Raw genomic sequence first — 16,540 nt, forward strand, 5'->3', positions numbered from 1 at the left:
TTTAGTTTCTGGCAGTGACATGTATATCTGTCATGCTATCGATGCAATTTTTAGGACCAAATGTGTAATATAATATTTTTTCGGTAAATTGCTGTCCCAAATGCAGATCCAGACAGCAATAAAATGTAGCATTATAACCACAACCTTTTGAATGAAGAACCTTTTTAATTGACAAAATTATTTCCTTATCTTTATTGAAGATTAGAAATGAGGTATATACAGAGTGCTGAAGTGAGGGATAGTGCATAGCATCAGGTGAGACTGGAAATTACAGAAGATTAACATACGGTATTATTTTACACTGTGAAAGCACTCAAAGCACAGCAACAGAATAAAAGTTTCCCATGGCATGGTCAAAGGAAATCACCACCAACGGCAAAGTTCTCCAGCCGAGAAAGCTCATCCAATATTGCAAGCATATCAAAGGCGTGACACAAAAAAGGTAAGTAAAAAACATGCACTAATATGCCCCAGAACTCCAAAGTAATGCCAAATGACCTCTTGCTCTACAAATAAACACAAAATAATTTAAAAACTGAACTCCTTTTACATTCGTTCTTGCACAAAGCCATAACTATACACCTCAGCTTAGTGTTCCCGGAGACTGTGATGGGGTTCGATTGATGAGATTGGGCGAGGGACCGATAAAGCGAGCCTGTTACTTAAGCCGCCATGTTTTATTCTTTCATAGTGGCCAACAAAGTAGTAACATTTGGCTAGATACCGATTACAAACACTACACTACCCTCCTCGGGGAAAGTTAAATGGATGTGCACACACACTGTCACAGTTCACTGTAGAGAGGTCTCTCACTGGCAAACAGTCGCAAAGTCAGGTCTCAAAGTCAGAGAGATGACGTGGAGGTCTTCTGTTTCTCTGTGGATAGCGCCGTGTTGGAGAACTCTGGTGCAATGCAGGTGGTGTAGGAGGGTGCAATATAGGAGGTGCAGGCTGGTTCACTACAGGTGGTGGATATATGATGTCATCGCAGTGGAGCGGTGTTGTGGCTGATGCTTGTTTGAGGCCGGAGACATCTTTGAAAAAACTTGAGTTGCGCGTTATTACCCTGTTTCCTCTCGATGCCTTGATTTGTGATCCATGAATGCTTACAATGGTATAAGGGTCTGGATCATAGTATGGAGTGAACTTGTCGCGTCTCTCTTGCTTGCACAAGACTCGTTGGCTGATACAAAAGCGATGTGGTTGAATGTCTTCGTGCGTCAGCATGATGTTTGTTGTATGCCTTTTTCTCGAGCACGGTTGTTTTCAACCTTGTTAAGTCTTCACTGTGCGAAGGAGCTTCAGTGTAGCATGGCAGAAGATTCCTCATTGGTCTGCCAAACAGCAGTTCATATGGTGATCTTCCTGTTGTAAGGTGTTTGGAAGATCTATATGACATCAGGAAAGTGTCAAGCTCTGCTTTCCAATCTGTGTTCTCAAGCTGACTTGTGTGAACATGCTTTTTCAATGTTCTCGTGAACCGTTCAGCTTCACCGTTAGCTTGAGGCCACAAAGGTGTGATCCGATGATGTTGAAGTCCTAACTCTTTCGAGAGTGCAGCAAACTCTCTGCCTTGGAATGGTGGTTCATTGTCAGTTTTTACCTGTGCAGGGATTCCAGACTGGCAAAACACTCGTCGCAGCAAGGGAAGAACATTGTTTGCACTTGTGGAATGTGTGACTTGTACTACAGGGTATCGCGTGAAGTCATCTATTACCACCATTGTGTACTTTCCATCTGGGAACGGACCACAAAAGTCAACCGAAACTTCCTCCCAGGGACCATTGGGTGGTTCAGTGATGGCAAGTGGTTCTTGCTTTGCTTGGGGAACGACTGCTTGACATGGTAGGCAGTTTTTAATCAAAGTGTGCACTAGTTTATCCAAGCCTGGAAACCAAACTTTTCTCTCAGCATCTGTTTTGTTTTGACGATCCCTTGACCCTTGTGGGCGAGCAGCACTGCTTGCTTCTGCAGGCTAGTGGGAAGAACTAGGCGCGTTCCTCGAAGGACGATGCCCTCAGGTGGTGTTGTTAGTTCATTCTTTATGGATGCAAATGGCTTCAGTTCAACTGAGACCCAGCTGCTAGGTGTCGGGTGCTGGATAGCACTGACAAGTAACTGTAACTGCCGGTCTGCTTTAGTTGCTTCAGCCACTTCTTGAACTGAGAAGGCATTTGGGATGCTGTGGCACTGGATGAAGTTAACATACTCGTTGGGTACTTTGTCGATGCGGGCATGTATTTTTATCTCAGGAAGCAGATGCCTGGAAAGGTAATCGGAAGGGTTGCTACTTCCCGCGGTGTGCTGTACATCAAACTTGTACTGTTGAATGCATAGAGCAAGGCGCTCAATGCGGGCAGATGGTGATGATCTTGGGTTTCCCAGTATGCTCACTAATGGCTTGTGATCAGTCAGCAAAAGAAAGTGAATTTCACAAAGATAAAGGCGAAAGTGTTCCATTACCCATACAGCTGCGAGCATTTCACGTTCTATTTGGGAGTAGCGGCTTTCAACAGGTGTGAGCACTCTACTTGCATAGGCTATCACTGCAATGTGTTCACCGACACGTTGTGTGAGGATAGCACCCAGTCCATGTGGACTTGCATCTACGACCAGTTCTGTTGGCTTGGATGGGTCAAAGTAAGCAAGGGTGGATGCATCTGACATGGCTTGTTTTAAGCTCTCAAAAGCATTCTGCTGTTGTTCTGTCCACTCCCATGCAACATTCTTCAATGTCAGTTCACGTAATGGCTGTGTGAGATCGGCTAGATTTCTCAGGAATCTGCCTGAATAGCTGATCATGCCTAGCAAGCTCTTCACTTCTTGCGGTGACTCTGGTGTTTTGATTTGTAGGAAGGCTGCTATCTTCTTGGGATCAGGAGGAATGCCGTCAGCTGAGAAAATAAGTCCAAAGAAGTTCAGTTCTCGTTGATGAAAGTGACACTTTTTCTCGTTGAGTGTCAGTCCAGCTTCTCGGAGTCGCTGCAGAACTGCTTTCAAAGAGGCGTCATGCTCTGGTTTTGTTTGTCCAAAAACAAGGACGTCGTCACTAACATTCAGGACATTGGGGATGCCATTGAGCACTTGGCGGATGGTGTTTTGAAAGATTTCAGCCGCACTGCTGATGCCAAAGCTGAGACGTTTGTAGCGAAACAAGCCAACATGCGTTGAGAAAGTTGTGAGCTGCCTTGAGGAAGTGTCAAGTTCCAACTGATGATATCCATTCTTCAGGTCAAGGTTGGAGAATACTGTTGCTCCATTCAAGGCAACAATGATGTCATCCACTGTTGCACACAAATGTCGTTCCCGCTGAATGGCACTGTTCACAACACGCATGTCAATGCAGATTCGAATTTCGTCAGGCTGATGTGGTTTCGGCACAATAACCACAGGGGACACCCACGGTGTAGGTCCGATGGCTGGCTCTATGATGTCTTCTGACAGGAGGCGTTTAAGTTCTTTTTCTGTGGCATCACGTAAGGCAAACGGAATACGCCTGTGTGGTTGTGCAACAGGTGGGACTGTGTCGTTCACAAAAAGGTGGATGTGCTGATTTTTGAGTTTTCCAACTCCACTAAACAATTTGGGGAATGCTTCCGCGATTGACTTGTCACCTGGATTGTCAGAAACTTGGTACGTGATCTGGACAAGCCTCAGGTTGGTTGCTGCTGTGAAGCTTAGGAATGGTGCACAGTTTCCTGGAATGACAAAAATGTCGTCTTCAATGCACTTATCTTTGTATCGCATTGTAACAGAGACTTTGCCCAAAAGTTGAAGTGGAGACGTTGATTTGTATGGGAACACTCTGATGGATGTTTCTTGGAGATTCATATTTAGGCGACAGCTCTTGAAGTCATTTTCACCAACAATTGACACTGTAGCACCTGTGTTGATTACGAAAGTGACTGGCACATTGTTGACAGTGACAACAGCCTTTGGAGATGAACTTGCTTGAGGGGAAGTCATAGCAACAAAAACGTACTCGTCACTGCTTGGACTGGTGTCACAGGTGGCTGTAGGCTCTCTAGTACTTGAACTCTTCTTACTGCAGGCTAACTGTGTGTTTGAGTCATTGTCATATTCCACTGCAAGTACTGTTCTCCTGGTTGAGCGACAGAACCGTGCAAAATGACCAACCTTGTTACATGCCTTGCAAGTCTTGCCCCATGCAGCACAACTGGATCGACCACCTAGGTGAGGCCACTTGCCGCCACAGTTGCGACAATCTGCTGACGAGACACGAGGTCGTTGCGGTGTGTAGGCCTGCCGTGGCATCTGTCGTTCATTTCTTTGGTGTTGGCCATGGTGTTGTCCTTCCTTGTGCACTGCGAACACCGCCGCATTGTTATCGACGTGCTTTTCGATTTCGGACACATCCCGTTCGACATCCTCGAGCATTCTTCCTTGCTTAAGTAAGTCCGGTAACGTGAGGGAATGAAGCATGGCATACTTTCGGAGGCGAGAAGACGTTGTGGCGAGAATGATTTGGTTCTCGACTTCAGAGTCGACGTTTTCGAAGTTACAGTGGCGAGAAAGCTACCGGAGGCGCGCGTAGAAGGCGTCCAGTGACTCACCAACGTTTTGCTGAGCTTGACGAAATTTGTAGATAGCAAATGTTGAGTTCACTCGCAGCGCAAAATATGCATTCAGTTTCGCTCGAGCGGCATCGTATTCTGGCGTCGATGTACTACTCTGCGTGGTTTGGGTCGTGCTTGTAGCCGTTGCAACTTGCGCAGCACTGTCGGGGAGCGAGCGATATATGTCGTAGACTTCTTCACCGACGTAGTGCAGGAGGAGCGCCTTCTTGCGTGCATCTGCCGAGATATCGCAAGCTAAAAGAAAGTTTTCGAACCTTACTATCCACTTTGTCCATTCGTGACCAATATTGTTGTCGTCGGTAGCGTGAAGGTCAAAACTCGGGAAGGCAGGGAGCACATGTGCCATGGCTACGATTGCCAGTAGCCGCTTGTTGCTGATGGGTGATTGGACGGACTGACTCTTGATGTAGTGGTACTCACATGAGATAAAAGAGCACTTCTGACACCATCTTAGTGTTCCCGGAGACTGTGATGGGGTCCGATTGATGAGATTGGGCGAGGGACCGATAAAGCGAGCCTGTTACTTAAGCCGCCATGTTTTATTCTTTCATAGTGGCCAACAGAGTAGTAACATTCGGCTAGATACCGATTACAAACACTACACTCAGCCTACCTTGCTTTGGACTGAACATTAAAATAAGTATGCAGCAATCGCCTCACATTCCCCTAACAACTCCTGACTTTTTGCTGCAGCTCTCTCATGGAAACAAACATATAATATATTAACAAATGCAAGTTTACCTTAACAGGTTGGCCTTTAAAAATGAAAACAAGCAAAAAAACAACTGTCACATGAGAAGTCAAAGAGCAAATAAGCCAAAAGGCCATCTTCCGAAAGCATTTACTGCTCAGGCTAACATAATGATAACACACTAAGAAGTTGGAAGTACGTCAAATTCTGATGCATGTAAACTGCACTCCAGATTTAACCAAAGTTCGAGGGGCCATCTGCGACAACAAACCACCAAAACACCAATTAGCTGACCTAAAAACTGTCTCTTGATGATATGTGTTCATAAGTTCTTTAGGAATTAAGTGCACTGTTCTGCAAAGTCGCAGAGAAATGGTTCAACAGAGCAGTCTTTTGTCAAAGGAGCTTTCAAGAAAGCCACAGCCATTATGGTATCTTCCGGATATGTCACACCTCTGTATAATTCTCATGTATAATTTTCATACTGCTAAAATAGACAATTTTCTAAATTTATAACACAAATGTTGACATTGCGCAAGATACACTTTTGTATACCATCAGCAGCATTAATAAGTCCTTTTTCAATGCTGACGAGGCTTTATGATGGGGCAGAGCATGAAGTCAACAAAAATACTTTTTTGCTAACAGACCATTGCAACACCTTCTATTGCCTATCATATTGTTACAGGTTCTATTTACAAATGCTATTTACAAGACAGGTCGACCAGAGCCTGGTGCGCCAGCAGCAGGATACTGGAGTTCCTCTTTTTCTTCCAGCGTGCGCACACCTTCTTTGTTCCTCAGGGCCCATGCGTAGCACGTGACATTTCCCCGTTCGCAGACGAAACCCTCTGGGCCAGTCAATCAATCTGGGTCCCGAGAGTGGCAGGGCTTTAGCCGTGCGACATGCACGACTTGGGTTTTCCTTGAGCGGCGTCCTTGCGTTGATCGGGGAGAGATGACATAGTTGAGGTCATTGAGGCGAGCAACAACAATGAATGGGCCTGTGCAGTGGGACAGCAGCTTTTGTGATAAACCATGCTTGCGTAGAGGCGTCCACAACCATACAACGTCACCGGGCAGGTAGCAGACATCCTTGCACCGGTGGTCATAACGCTGCTTAGAGCGATCCTGCGATGCCAAGGTGCGTATCCGGGCAATCAGACGGGCTTCTTCAGCGCGACATAGAGTGTTGGCAATAGAAGGCTCGGTGTCGAGAGAGAAAGGTAAGATGCTGTCGAGGGAGCTTCGAGGCGGACGGGCATCAAGAAGGAAGAATGGGCTTTAGCCAGTTATTTCATGCCTCGACGTGTTATAGGCGTATGTAATGAAGGGAAGCATGTCATCCCAGTTCTTATGGCGGGAATCGACATACATGGCAAGCATGTCCATAAGTGTCCGATTGGTACGTTCAACCAGTCCATTCGTCTGGGGGTGGTACGGTGTCGAGTGGCGAAAATGGCATGAACAAAGATGCAGAAGCTCTTCCACAACATCTGCCGTAAACTGGCGACCGCGGTCACTGATAACAACTCGAGGAGGTCCATGCCGGAGGATGACAGCATGAAGAAGAAAGAGTGAGACTTCAGCAACGGTGGCGCAAGGTAGGACGGCGGTTTCACAGTAACGGGTGAGGTGATCAACGCACACGATGACCCAGCGGTTACCGTTGGACGAGCGGGGAAACGGGCCGAGCAGATCGAGACCAACTTGTTCATACGGTGTGCTTGGAGGTGGCACAGGATGCAGGCGTCCAGGCGAAGAAGTTGTGGGAAGCTTGAACCGCTGACACTGCACGCAGGTGGCCACGTAGCGCTGAACCATGTGACGCATTTTTGGCCAGTAAAAACGTTCTTTGATGCGGTTAAGGGTCCTGGCAAACCCCAAGTGCCCAGCCGTGACGTCATCATGCATTGCGTGCAGAACAGAGGAGTACAGAGTAGCCAGAACGACGAGGAGAAAGCGCTCACCTCCAGGCGAGTAATTCGTTCTATAGAGTAAACCGTCGCGAATACAGAAAGGGCTTGCGGATGTCGGGTCACGGGCTTCGGCAAAAATTGGCGCCAAGTGCTGATCCTTGCGTTGTTCTGTCTGGAAAGTGCCATGATCTGGAAACTCTTGGGAAACGGCAGCGAGATAGTCGTCGAAGTTTTCATCATCGGAAGTAGTAACCGTGAGCGGCAGCCGCGAGAGGCAATCTGCGTCGGCGTGTTGGCGGCCACTTTTGTAAGACACTTTGAAGTTAAACTCTTGGAGGCGTAAAGCCCAGCGGGCCAACCGACCGCAGGGGTCGCGTAGATTCACAAGCCAGCACAGAGAATGATGGTCTGTGATGACTGTAAAAGCACGTCCATAAAGATACGAACGAAACCATTGTACGCCAAAAACAACTGCGAGACACTCTTGCTCTGTTACAGTGTAATTACGTTCCGACTTGCTGAGGGTGCGACTTGCATAAGCGATGTGTTGATTGCCCTCATGGCGTTGGATAAGCACAGCACCCACGCCGATGCCGCTGGCTTCAGTGTGGAGTTCAGTGGGTGCTGTGGGGCAGAAATGACACAATATTGGCCGCGAGGTGAGGAGAAACTTGAGCTGCTGAAATGCGGAGTCGCATTCGGGAGTCCAGTGGAAAGGAGCGTCTTTCTGCAGGAGACTTGTAAGCGGGTAGGCTAAATCAGAAAACTTGGGAACGAAACGCCGAAAATATGAGCAAAGTCCTAGGAAACTCCTGAGCTCTTTCACTGATTTGGGCTTTTAGACACTGCTTATTTGACACTGCTTACAGCTTCAACCTTCTGCGGGTCGGGCCTGACGCCATCCTTGTCAACGAGATGACCAAGCACAGTAATTTGGCGTTCACCGAAGCGACACTTCTTGGAGTTCAGCACGAGGCCCGCTCTCTCTATGCAGTCTAGGACAATGGCTAAGCGGCTGTTATGTTCGGCGAAGGTCCTTCCAAAAATAACAACATCGTCCAGATAACACATGCAAACTTGCCACTTCAGGCCACGTAAAAGCGTATCCATAAATCGTTCAAAAGTGGCAGGAGCGTTGCAAAGGCCGAATGGCATAACATTAAATTCATACAACCCGTCAGGTGTCACGAATGCCGTCTTCTCTTTGTCTTGTGCGTGCATCGGGATCTGCCAGTATCCAGACCGTAGATCCACCGAGGAAAAGTAGGAGGCTGAGTGGAGGCAGTCAATGGCATCAACAACGCGTGGTAGCGGATAAACATCCTTCTTTGCGACAGTGTTAAGCCGGCGGTAGTCGACACAATATCACCAAGTGCCATCTTTCTTTTTGACGAGGATCACTGGAGCAGCCCACGGGCTTGAAGATTCCTGAATGATGCCGCGGTGCAACATGTCACGGACTTGTTCATCGATTATCTGACGTTCAGAAGGCGAGACGCGGTATGGCTTCTGTCGAATCGGTTGTGCAGATCTAGTATTGATCATGTGATGGGTACGGGAAGCTGGAATCGGCGGTGGTTGGTCGCGACCGAGTCAAACACGTCCGCATGCTTCATAAGAACGGCTACTAGTACCTGGCGGTTGCTAGTGGGTAGGGATTTGTTGACCATGGCTAGGAATTGAGAGTCGCTCAGATCGCGGCGTCTAGTTGGACAAGACACGTTGTCAGTGATCGCGGCAACTGGTACAGAAAAACGTTCTTCAAAGCCAGCAAGTTTTAAACCACATGGCAATACTGCAGGTTCGTTGGAATGATTGACAGTCCAAAGAGTGGCATGGCCCTTGGTCACATGGACGATGCTGCGGGGCACTAGCACACTTTTCTTTGCGCAGTTAAGAGAACAAGGTTCCACCACAGCATCGAAGGCATCAGAAATCGTGCTTGAGGACACAACGGGAACGAATATGGCAGACATTGCTGGAACGACGGTATCTTCAGAGACAGAAAACACTTCAACCACTGGCGAGTCTTCTATGAGAGCTGACCGAAGGCCAGGACTTAATGATATGCCACCACTGCGGAAGTTGAGAGTAGCGCCACACTGGTGCAAAATGTCAATACCGAAGATGATGTCACGCGTAGAACGAGGGAGCACCGTGAATTCAGTTCGGAACATGTGGCCAGCGATCACTACATTCACAAAAGAAACACCAATCAGAACCAATGATTCTCCCCCTACACCCCGGAATATAACAGCACGATCCCAAGCGCACATTATTTTACGACCCAGACGGTTCTTGAAAGTAGAACTCATCACCGACACTGTGGTACCAGTGTCCACTAAGGCCATGACGCAAACACCGTCCACTAAAACTTCAAGGCGGTTCTGTAACATAACAATGGGCAGAGGAATTGGCACTATCGATGATCCGGCGACCGCACCTCCATCGACCGCACATGCTAGTTTCCCAGTGACGGTGGGTAACGACGTTGGGGAGAAGGCGAGCAGCGAGAGCGGTGCGGAGGTGGAGTCAGACTTCGGTCAGAGGCAGGGGAGTCGTTCCGTGGTGGCGCGTAACTGGATGGGCGCTGAGACGATGTGAAGACACGGTCATGAACAGGCGCATTGAAACCCGGGCGAGGGTACGACCATTGGCGCTGGGAGCGGGAAAACTGGCCCCGGCGACGGCAGAATTTAGAGATGTGACCGATCAGATCACAGCGGTAACAAAGTGGTGAGTCGCAGGGGCACTCGGGATAACACTCCTCGTAGCCAGTGTCGAAGCGGCCATCGTACTCCGGCTGCCGCAGGTGGCGTTGCGGACGAGCTGGCGCACTGGGGCTGGGGCGGGTGATCCGGGGAGCGTCGCTGTAATCAATGCGAGTAGCACTGGTAGGGGCCGGACTGGACAAACTTCAAGGGGAGGAGCGGTAGGCGGGAGCCGCCTGCAGAGAACAGCTCTCACACGGGACTTCACTGCGGCGCCCAAGATCTTGATGCCGGGAGAGTTCATCACGCACAATTTTACGAATGACGTCAGGGAGAGTCGCAGCATTCACAGGCTCGTGGAAATCCACGCTGGCGACGGTGATGACGTTAGGCAGGCGACCGAACTTGGGAGTAATTCGACGCAGCTTTAGAGCTTCAAAGGTGCGGCAGTGCTTGATGATATCTGTGGGCGAGTCTAAATTTTCTTTACTGATGAGACAGCTGTAGACGTCCTCTACGATGCCCTTAAGGAGATGGCCAATGCGATCTTCGTCGGACATACTGGGATTAACGACTTTGCACAGCTTCAAGACCTTCAAGCGGCCGTTGCTACACCGGTTGGACATGCTTCGGCTTCCTTGGGCATTTGCATGGGCAACGGTGGCAATCCGGCGATTCTTCGGCTGCAGCGGTTGCGAGAGGGGTCCGTGGTGATCGACCCAGCACCTCCACCACACTGTTACAGGTTCTATTTACAAATACTATTTACAAGACAGGTCGACCAGAGCCTGGTGCGCCAGCGGCAGGATACTGGAGTTCCTCTTTTTCTTCCAGCATGCGCACACCTTCTTTGTTCCTCAGGGCCCATGCGTAGCACGTGACAATATTTTTATAGAATTTAGTTGCTAACACATAGCATGATGCACTCTAGACAGCATGTGGTGCAAAACACTTAAATTGGCTCAGTGGTTACGGCGCTCAGCTGCTGGCCCGAAAGACGTGGGTTCGGTCCCGGCCGCGGTGGCCGAATTTCGATGGAGGCGAAATTCTAGAGGCCCGTGTACTGTGCGATGTCAGTGCACATTAAAGAAGCCCAGGTAGTCGAAATTTCCGGAGCCCTCCACTACGGCATCCCTCCTAGCCTGAGTTGCTTTGGGACGTTAAAACCCCAATGAACCAAAAAACTAAGCCAATTTAGGAACATAATTGAAACTTTTAGTCCGAAAAACGCACTTCACGAGTACAGTCATGTCTCATTTATACAAGAGTGTCACTTCCCAAGAAGACCTGCCCATAAATGCAATAACAAAATGTGAAGAAAAAAATTTGACAATGAAAACTTTGCGAAAAAGGTCTGCTTCTCTGTATAGCAGCGTGCAGTAAACCATAAAGTAGAGAAGCCCTTCACTACTCCAAATGCTTTATCCTGGTTGCTATTACCTTAAATATGCAGTGAAGCTAGTGGTGACTTAGTGTGGTGACTTGTCTCTTACTACAATGGTCTTCATGCTGCGAATCAGCAATACAAGGCTCTGCCCAGTCAGCTGACAGCTCCTGAATACCATTCAGTGTTGCAGAAGCTGTTGAACAGCTTCTTCCACAGTAGGTCATAAAATATAGTAAATGAAACAGCACAAGAACCAGCACACTACCACTCTAATTCATTGAACCAAAACAAAAAAAGGCCGTCCCTAAGGCATTTAGAATTTCACGCTGCCTTTCAAGGTGTCCAGCATTCAAAACAGATGGGTGAGGTCAAGCTTTTGTTCTAACCATCAATCAACACAGAATAAGAATAAGTAGGCCCCAATAGGCCTTGTGCATTTACTCCATGTCCACCATCTAAACAGCAAGCTTCCACATAGATCAAGAAAGCAAAAATACATATAAGAAGTTTGATCCCCAGAAAAATTGTTCGTAACTAAATCTGTTGATATTAACACGACATGACTGTATTATGTATGCTTTGCAAGGAGGGTGAAATTCAAATTTTTTTTAGAGCAGTCAAGCAAACGTCACTTTTTTTAGCAATGTTTCCTAGTGGGATAGTTGGTGCAAATACCTCTTTTTCAAAAACTGCATAAAAAGACAAACCAAAGACAGTGCAGCTTACACTGGGCTGTGTGTTTGTCTTTTCTTGTCTATTCGTTCTTGTATTTTCATGCAGTTTTTGAAAGTAGTCCACAACAGCAGCAGACTAGTCTCGCTCAATAAGATTTGGAATTTTGCAGAGGAAGTTTTCCTCACCACTGAAAGACAAAAGTATGCAAGGCTTAGACAACTCAAGAATATTCAAGGCAACAAGCGGATACTGTTGAGAAAAAAAAAAACACTCTGCAATGTGAGGCAGCCTTTTTTTGTTTTGGTTCAATGAATTAGAGTGGTAGTGTGCTGGTTCTTGTGCTGTTTCATTTACTATATTTTATGACCTACTGTGGAAGAAGCTGTTCAACAGCTTCTGCAACACTGAATGGTATTCAGGAGCTGTCAGCTGACTGGGCAGAGCCTTGTATTGGTGATTCGCAGCATGAAGACCATTATAGTAAGAGACAAGTCACCACACTAAGTCACCACTAGCTTCACTGCATATTTAAGGTAATAGCAACCAGGATAAAGCATTTGGAGTAGTGAAGGGCTTCTCTACTTTATGGTTTACTGCACGCTGCTATACAGAGAAGCAGACCTTTTTCGCAAAGTTTTCATTGTCAAATTTTTTTCTTCACATTTTGTTATTGCATTTATGGGCAGGTCCCAGCAGCAGACTAGTCTCGTTCAATAAGATTTGGAATTTTGCAGAGGAAGTTTTCCTCACCACTGAAAGACAAAAGTATGCAAGGCTTAGACAACTCAAGAATATTCAAGGCAACAAGAGGATACTGTTGAGAAAAAAAACACACTGTAATGTGAGGCGGCAACACAACTTCCGATTCTGCAGGAACAATTTTGCCACAAAGCAGAATAACATCGCCATTGCATGCCGACCTTTCATCAGTGATCTCAAATATGCGCTTTATAAAGAAACAGTCACCATTGTTTGATTCAAAACAGGTACTGTCCTCTCTGCAGCTTCGTTTGTACTGCTTACTGTGGAAAATGGTACCCCGATATGAAAACCTGAAATGCTCTTGCATCTCAGGTACGCTACCTAGAAGGGATTCCAAACATGCTCTTTCAGGAGCAAGAATGGCAGGCACCTCTTTGGGTGTGCCAAACATGTATGCACCCCCTACATAATGGGCCTTGTCTACCTTCTTGTAAGAAATAAATTCTTCACTCAGAATTTTGCACTGCGCAGGGATTTCGGGCAGAGAAAGCAACAGCTGAAATTCTTGCGCCATAATCACCCGCTCTATGATCTGGTCAGGCACACCATTTGCAGCTGTTACTAGCTTTACAATATGGCCGTTCCCACTCTCAAAAACAAAAGCTGAGTGGGCCCACAATGGACCGAAGTTACGGGCAGCCTGCGCCAAGTGTGTCAGTTGGTGAACATTAAAACTCATGCAGTGTTCGCCATACAGTCCTGTAGCCCGGCTGACGAAACGCCGCAGGAGGTGATCTGAAACGAAGTAGCAGCATCCAGTTTTACATGTAGGTGCGGTCTCACATAAATAGCATTTGATTTACGCGAATACAAACACATTCAGTTGAAGCTGTTGTTTATACGCTAGATATCAATATAAAAAATTTCATAATTAAATAGGCTGATTACTTAATTAGGTAGAATTTAAAGACAGTTAGATAGTATGATGACAAATATTTATCGCCCTCAGGCACCTGCATCATACAACTGTTTTTTTTTTTAGCCTTGGCTCAAGTCACATAAAGCGCTCTGTAGAAAATAGGAATGACAAAAAAATTACAATTTAAACATTTCAGGCAGGAGAGTTTAGGCTTACCTGCATAGTTGATGGAAGGAGTCGAAAGTTGCTCACGCAGAAGGATGAAAATGGCCTCGCAGAGCAGAGCAAAATGTGTCACATACTTGGATGGTAGCACATCATGGCAGCAAGGTATGCAGTAAAACAGCAACCAATTTCGCCATTCATGTGCCTTCCAGAAATGTCTTTCCAGAAGTGTGCGAGGCAAGCGTGTGATGTGATGTGGTGGCCTAATGCTGAGGAGGCGTCTGTTGACAGCGTTTATGGTAGCTGGCCGCCCTGCAAACAAAGTTGAAAGTGCACAACTGCACTTAGGAGATAGCTCAAGGCATAGGTATGTGAAATACACATAACATGTAGAAAGGCTGCTAGTGCTCACCTATGTAGTACCGCTCCCGGCAGTTGGATGATTCAAACCAGTAGTCGGTAAACTGCCTTGCAACACCGAGGAGTACACAGTGAATATACTCCACAGTATAGCACCACACGACGTCCAGGTATGCAAGAGCTGTAAAAGGTGATGGCCCTTTGAAACCATTCACTGACGTCTCCAGCTGTATGGCAAGGTTCATGTCTCTACGTGCGCCCCCTGCTGTCCTCTCTGTGGCAGGGGGATCTGTCTCAACGTAGAGCCGCCGCCCTAAAAAACAAAGTTGAGTCAGGATTATATTTCAGAAAGCCTATCATAGAAAACTAAATTCACAACATATTTTAAGACAGATGGTGCCCTCAAACCTGAAAATATAGACTTTTGCAATGCTAAACGCGCACCATAAATGCTTCTCTCGGTTAAACCGCTAACTTATTCATGTTGGAATTCGACAAAGAGATGACACACGAGTCTTGCTTTTTCAATAACAAGTTTGGATGTACTTTACTGATTTGATCATAATTATAATAATCTGCAGCACTGCTGACCCATAACAAGCAGCTTTATCATAGTGCTGTGTTAAGTGGACATCCACTGTCATAAAAGTGAAGATTGTATGAATTAATGAGCATAACATAAACATTACATGGACATCCGATATCTTGTGGAGTATATTAAATGGATTCAGAAAAGAACTAAACAACAGCAAAACTTATTAATTATACATTTACTGTCCAGGTTTAACATGCATGCATTTTAACACATCCCTTGTTATTTCTTTGAACATCAATGTAATAACAATTACTGAATGTTGGCAAACAATGCCTTCAGTGAATATTAGTATGACTTTCTTACCATTTTCAAACTGTCCACAGCTGAGACACCAGGGGCAGCCAAAACGTCCATTAAATTGGACGTGGTTCCCAACAGACGCCCTAGCAGGGGCATCAACGCATATACATGCCAGGTATGCTTTTGACGACAATGACAAGGAGCCATGCCGCCACAGAATGTCCCCAACACTTGTGAGGGCTTGCACAAATTTTCCCATGAAAAGAAGCATGTCTGGGTGTTTTCGCCCAAACCACAGGCCAGCAAGAAAACAGTTATCATTGCGGTTAGGCTGAGGAAGTTCATTGATGCAGAGTTGGATTGGCCAGATTGACGCATTTGTTGACTTGTACAGCGGACTTCCGTCAGTGTTCACTGTCAGCGTGAGGTCACTCCATCTCAGACATTCCTCTTGACGGAGTCTTAGACACATTGCTGCGTTGCCGATGTCTGTCACGAGTCTGCCTCCTGCATTGATTTCATCTCTCAGCTTCGAAAGACTGGTGAAGAGCACATCCTTCACTCGTGCCATGACGTGGCAAAGCTGTTTTTTCAAGTCCAAGATAACGAAAAAGCTGCCCTTCTTCCTGGCATCGCGGATGGAAGAAGATGACTTGCAGATGTTGCAAGTAAGTTTGCCATCATTAAGATCAAGGAGGGATGTACACACTTCACAAAAATAATGTGTGTTGACCATTGTTGCACACTTTGGTGCCCAGAGCTTTCGGAACAGGTATTTACTGTGAGGCAAGCCTGACCGCTGGTAACCAAAGAGTGCATCAATCAACTTGAGCATGTCATTCACCGCTGACCAAGTCAGTCCATGTGCCACCACAAAGGACATTATCAAAACAATCGCCTCTGCTAACGTTGTTGTTGAGTTTGGCAACGTTTTGTGCCCAAAGTCCCTGACACACTGTGCCAACAGCTCGCAGTCATCAAATTGCGGTACAGTGCCATCTTGGACGTCTTCGTCGCCTTCTTCCTGCTCACTGTCTTCAGTGCTGCAGCTAAAGTCACTTTCAGTGTCTGCTGACAGCTCTGCCAGCCCAGAGGTTCCGAGCTGAGGCACTGCGGGCTCGTTGCTGGCCACATCGCCCACTGTTGGCTGCGTTGACGTGCCGGCCTCGCAAGACACGCCAGGCGCACTGTCCGGCAGTTGTTCATCGCAAGGTTCATCTTGCGGTGTGGGGACAAGATTAGGGGACGCTACTCCCGCGCTGGCCGGCGCGACGGTCCGCTGCTTATTGGCCCACAACGTAGTGCGCGGAACAGCAAATGGCTGCGCTGCATCGATTAAGTACAGCTTACGACGCTTTGGCGCTGCCTCCTGCACTCCCTGGCTCATGATCGGCGAAGCTATGTCTCCCGAGCAGAGGCTGCGGTTACGAACTGGCGCGCGTACTCCCTCGCTAGTAGTGGAGCTTGCGGCAAATGGGGCGGACGTACGCGCTTCGTTTCAACTATAAGTTTTCGGAATGTCAACTGGAAACATATGCGTACGCCGATAATCCAACACTTCCACAGCAGAAGACAAAA

At 47.1% G+C, this 16,540-nt stretch overlaps 1 protein-coding gene across 1 annotated transcript; it reads right to left on the bottom strand.

Moving 5' to 3' along the window:
• Positions 1-12,681: 12,681 nt before the first annotated feature.
• On the bottom strand, positions 12,682-14,590 carry LOC149329434 (uncharacterized). The gene is made up of 3 exons (XM_089562224.1): positions 14,180-14,590; positions 13,819-14,079; positions 12,682-13,478 (listed from the first exon to the last, which is right to left on the bottom strand). Exons 1-3 carry the CDS (start codon positions 14,370-14,372, stop codon positions 12,682-12,684), a joined length of 1,251 nt encoding a protein of 416 aa, XP_089418350.1. The 5' UTR covers positions 14,373-14,590.
• Between the last annotated feature and the right edge of the window lie 1,950 nt (positions 14,591-16,540).

Source organism: Amblyomma mixtum, chromosome 9 (assembly GCF_055824585.1).
Source record: "Amblyomma mixtum isolate Tamu chromosome 9, ASM5582458v1, whole genome shotgun sequence".
NCBI classification, from domain to species: domain Eukaryota; kingdom Metazoa; phylum Arthropoda; class Arachnida; order Ixodida; family Ixodidae; genus Amblyomma; species Amblyomma mixtum.

Excerpts from the sequence above, each read along its gene's own strand:
- LOC149329434 (XM_089562224.1), bottom strand. The coding sequence starts at position 14,372 with ATGAACCTTGCCATACAGCTGGAGACGTCAGTGAATGGTTTCAAAGGG. Across the intron at positions 14,080-14,179 it reads CCGGGAGCGGTACTACATAG|GGCGGCCAGCTACCATAAAC; the intron begins GTGAGCACTAGC and ends CTTTGTTTGCAG. Across the intron at positions 13,479-13,818 it reads TCCTTCCATCAACTATGCAG|ATCACCTCCTGCGGCGTTTC; the intron begins GTAAGCCTAAAC and ends ACTTCGTTTCAG.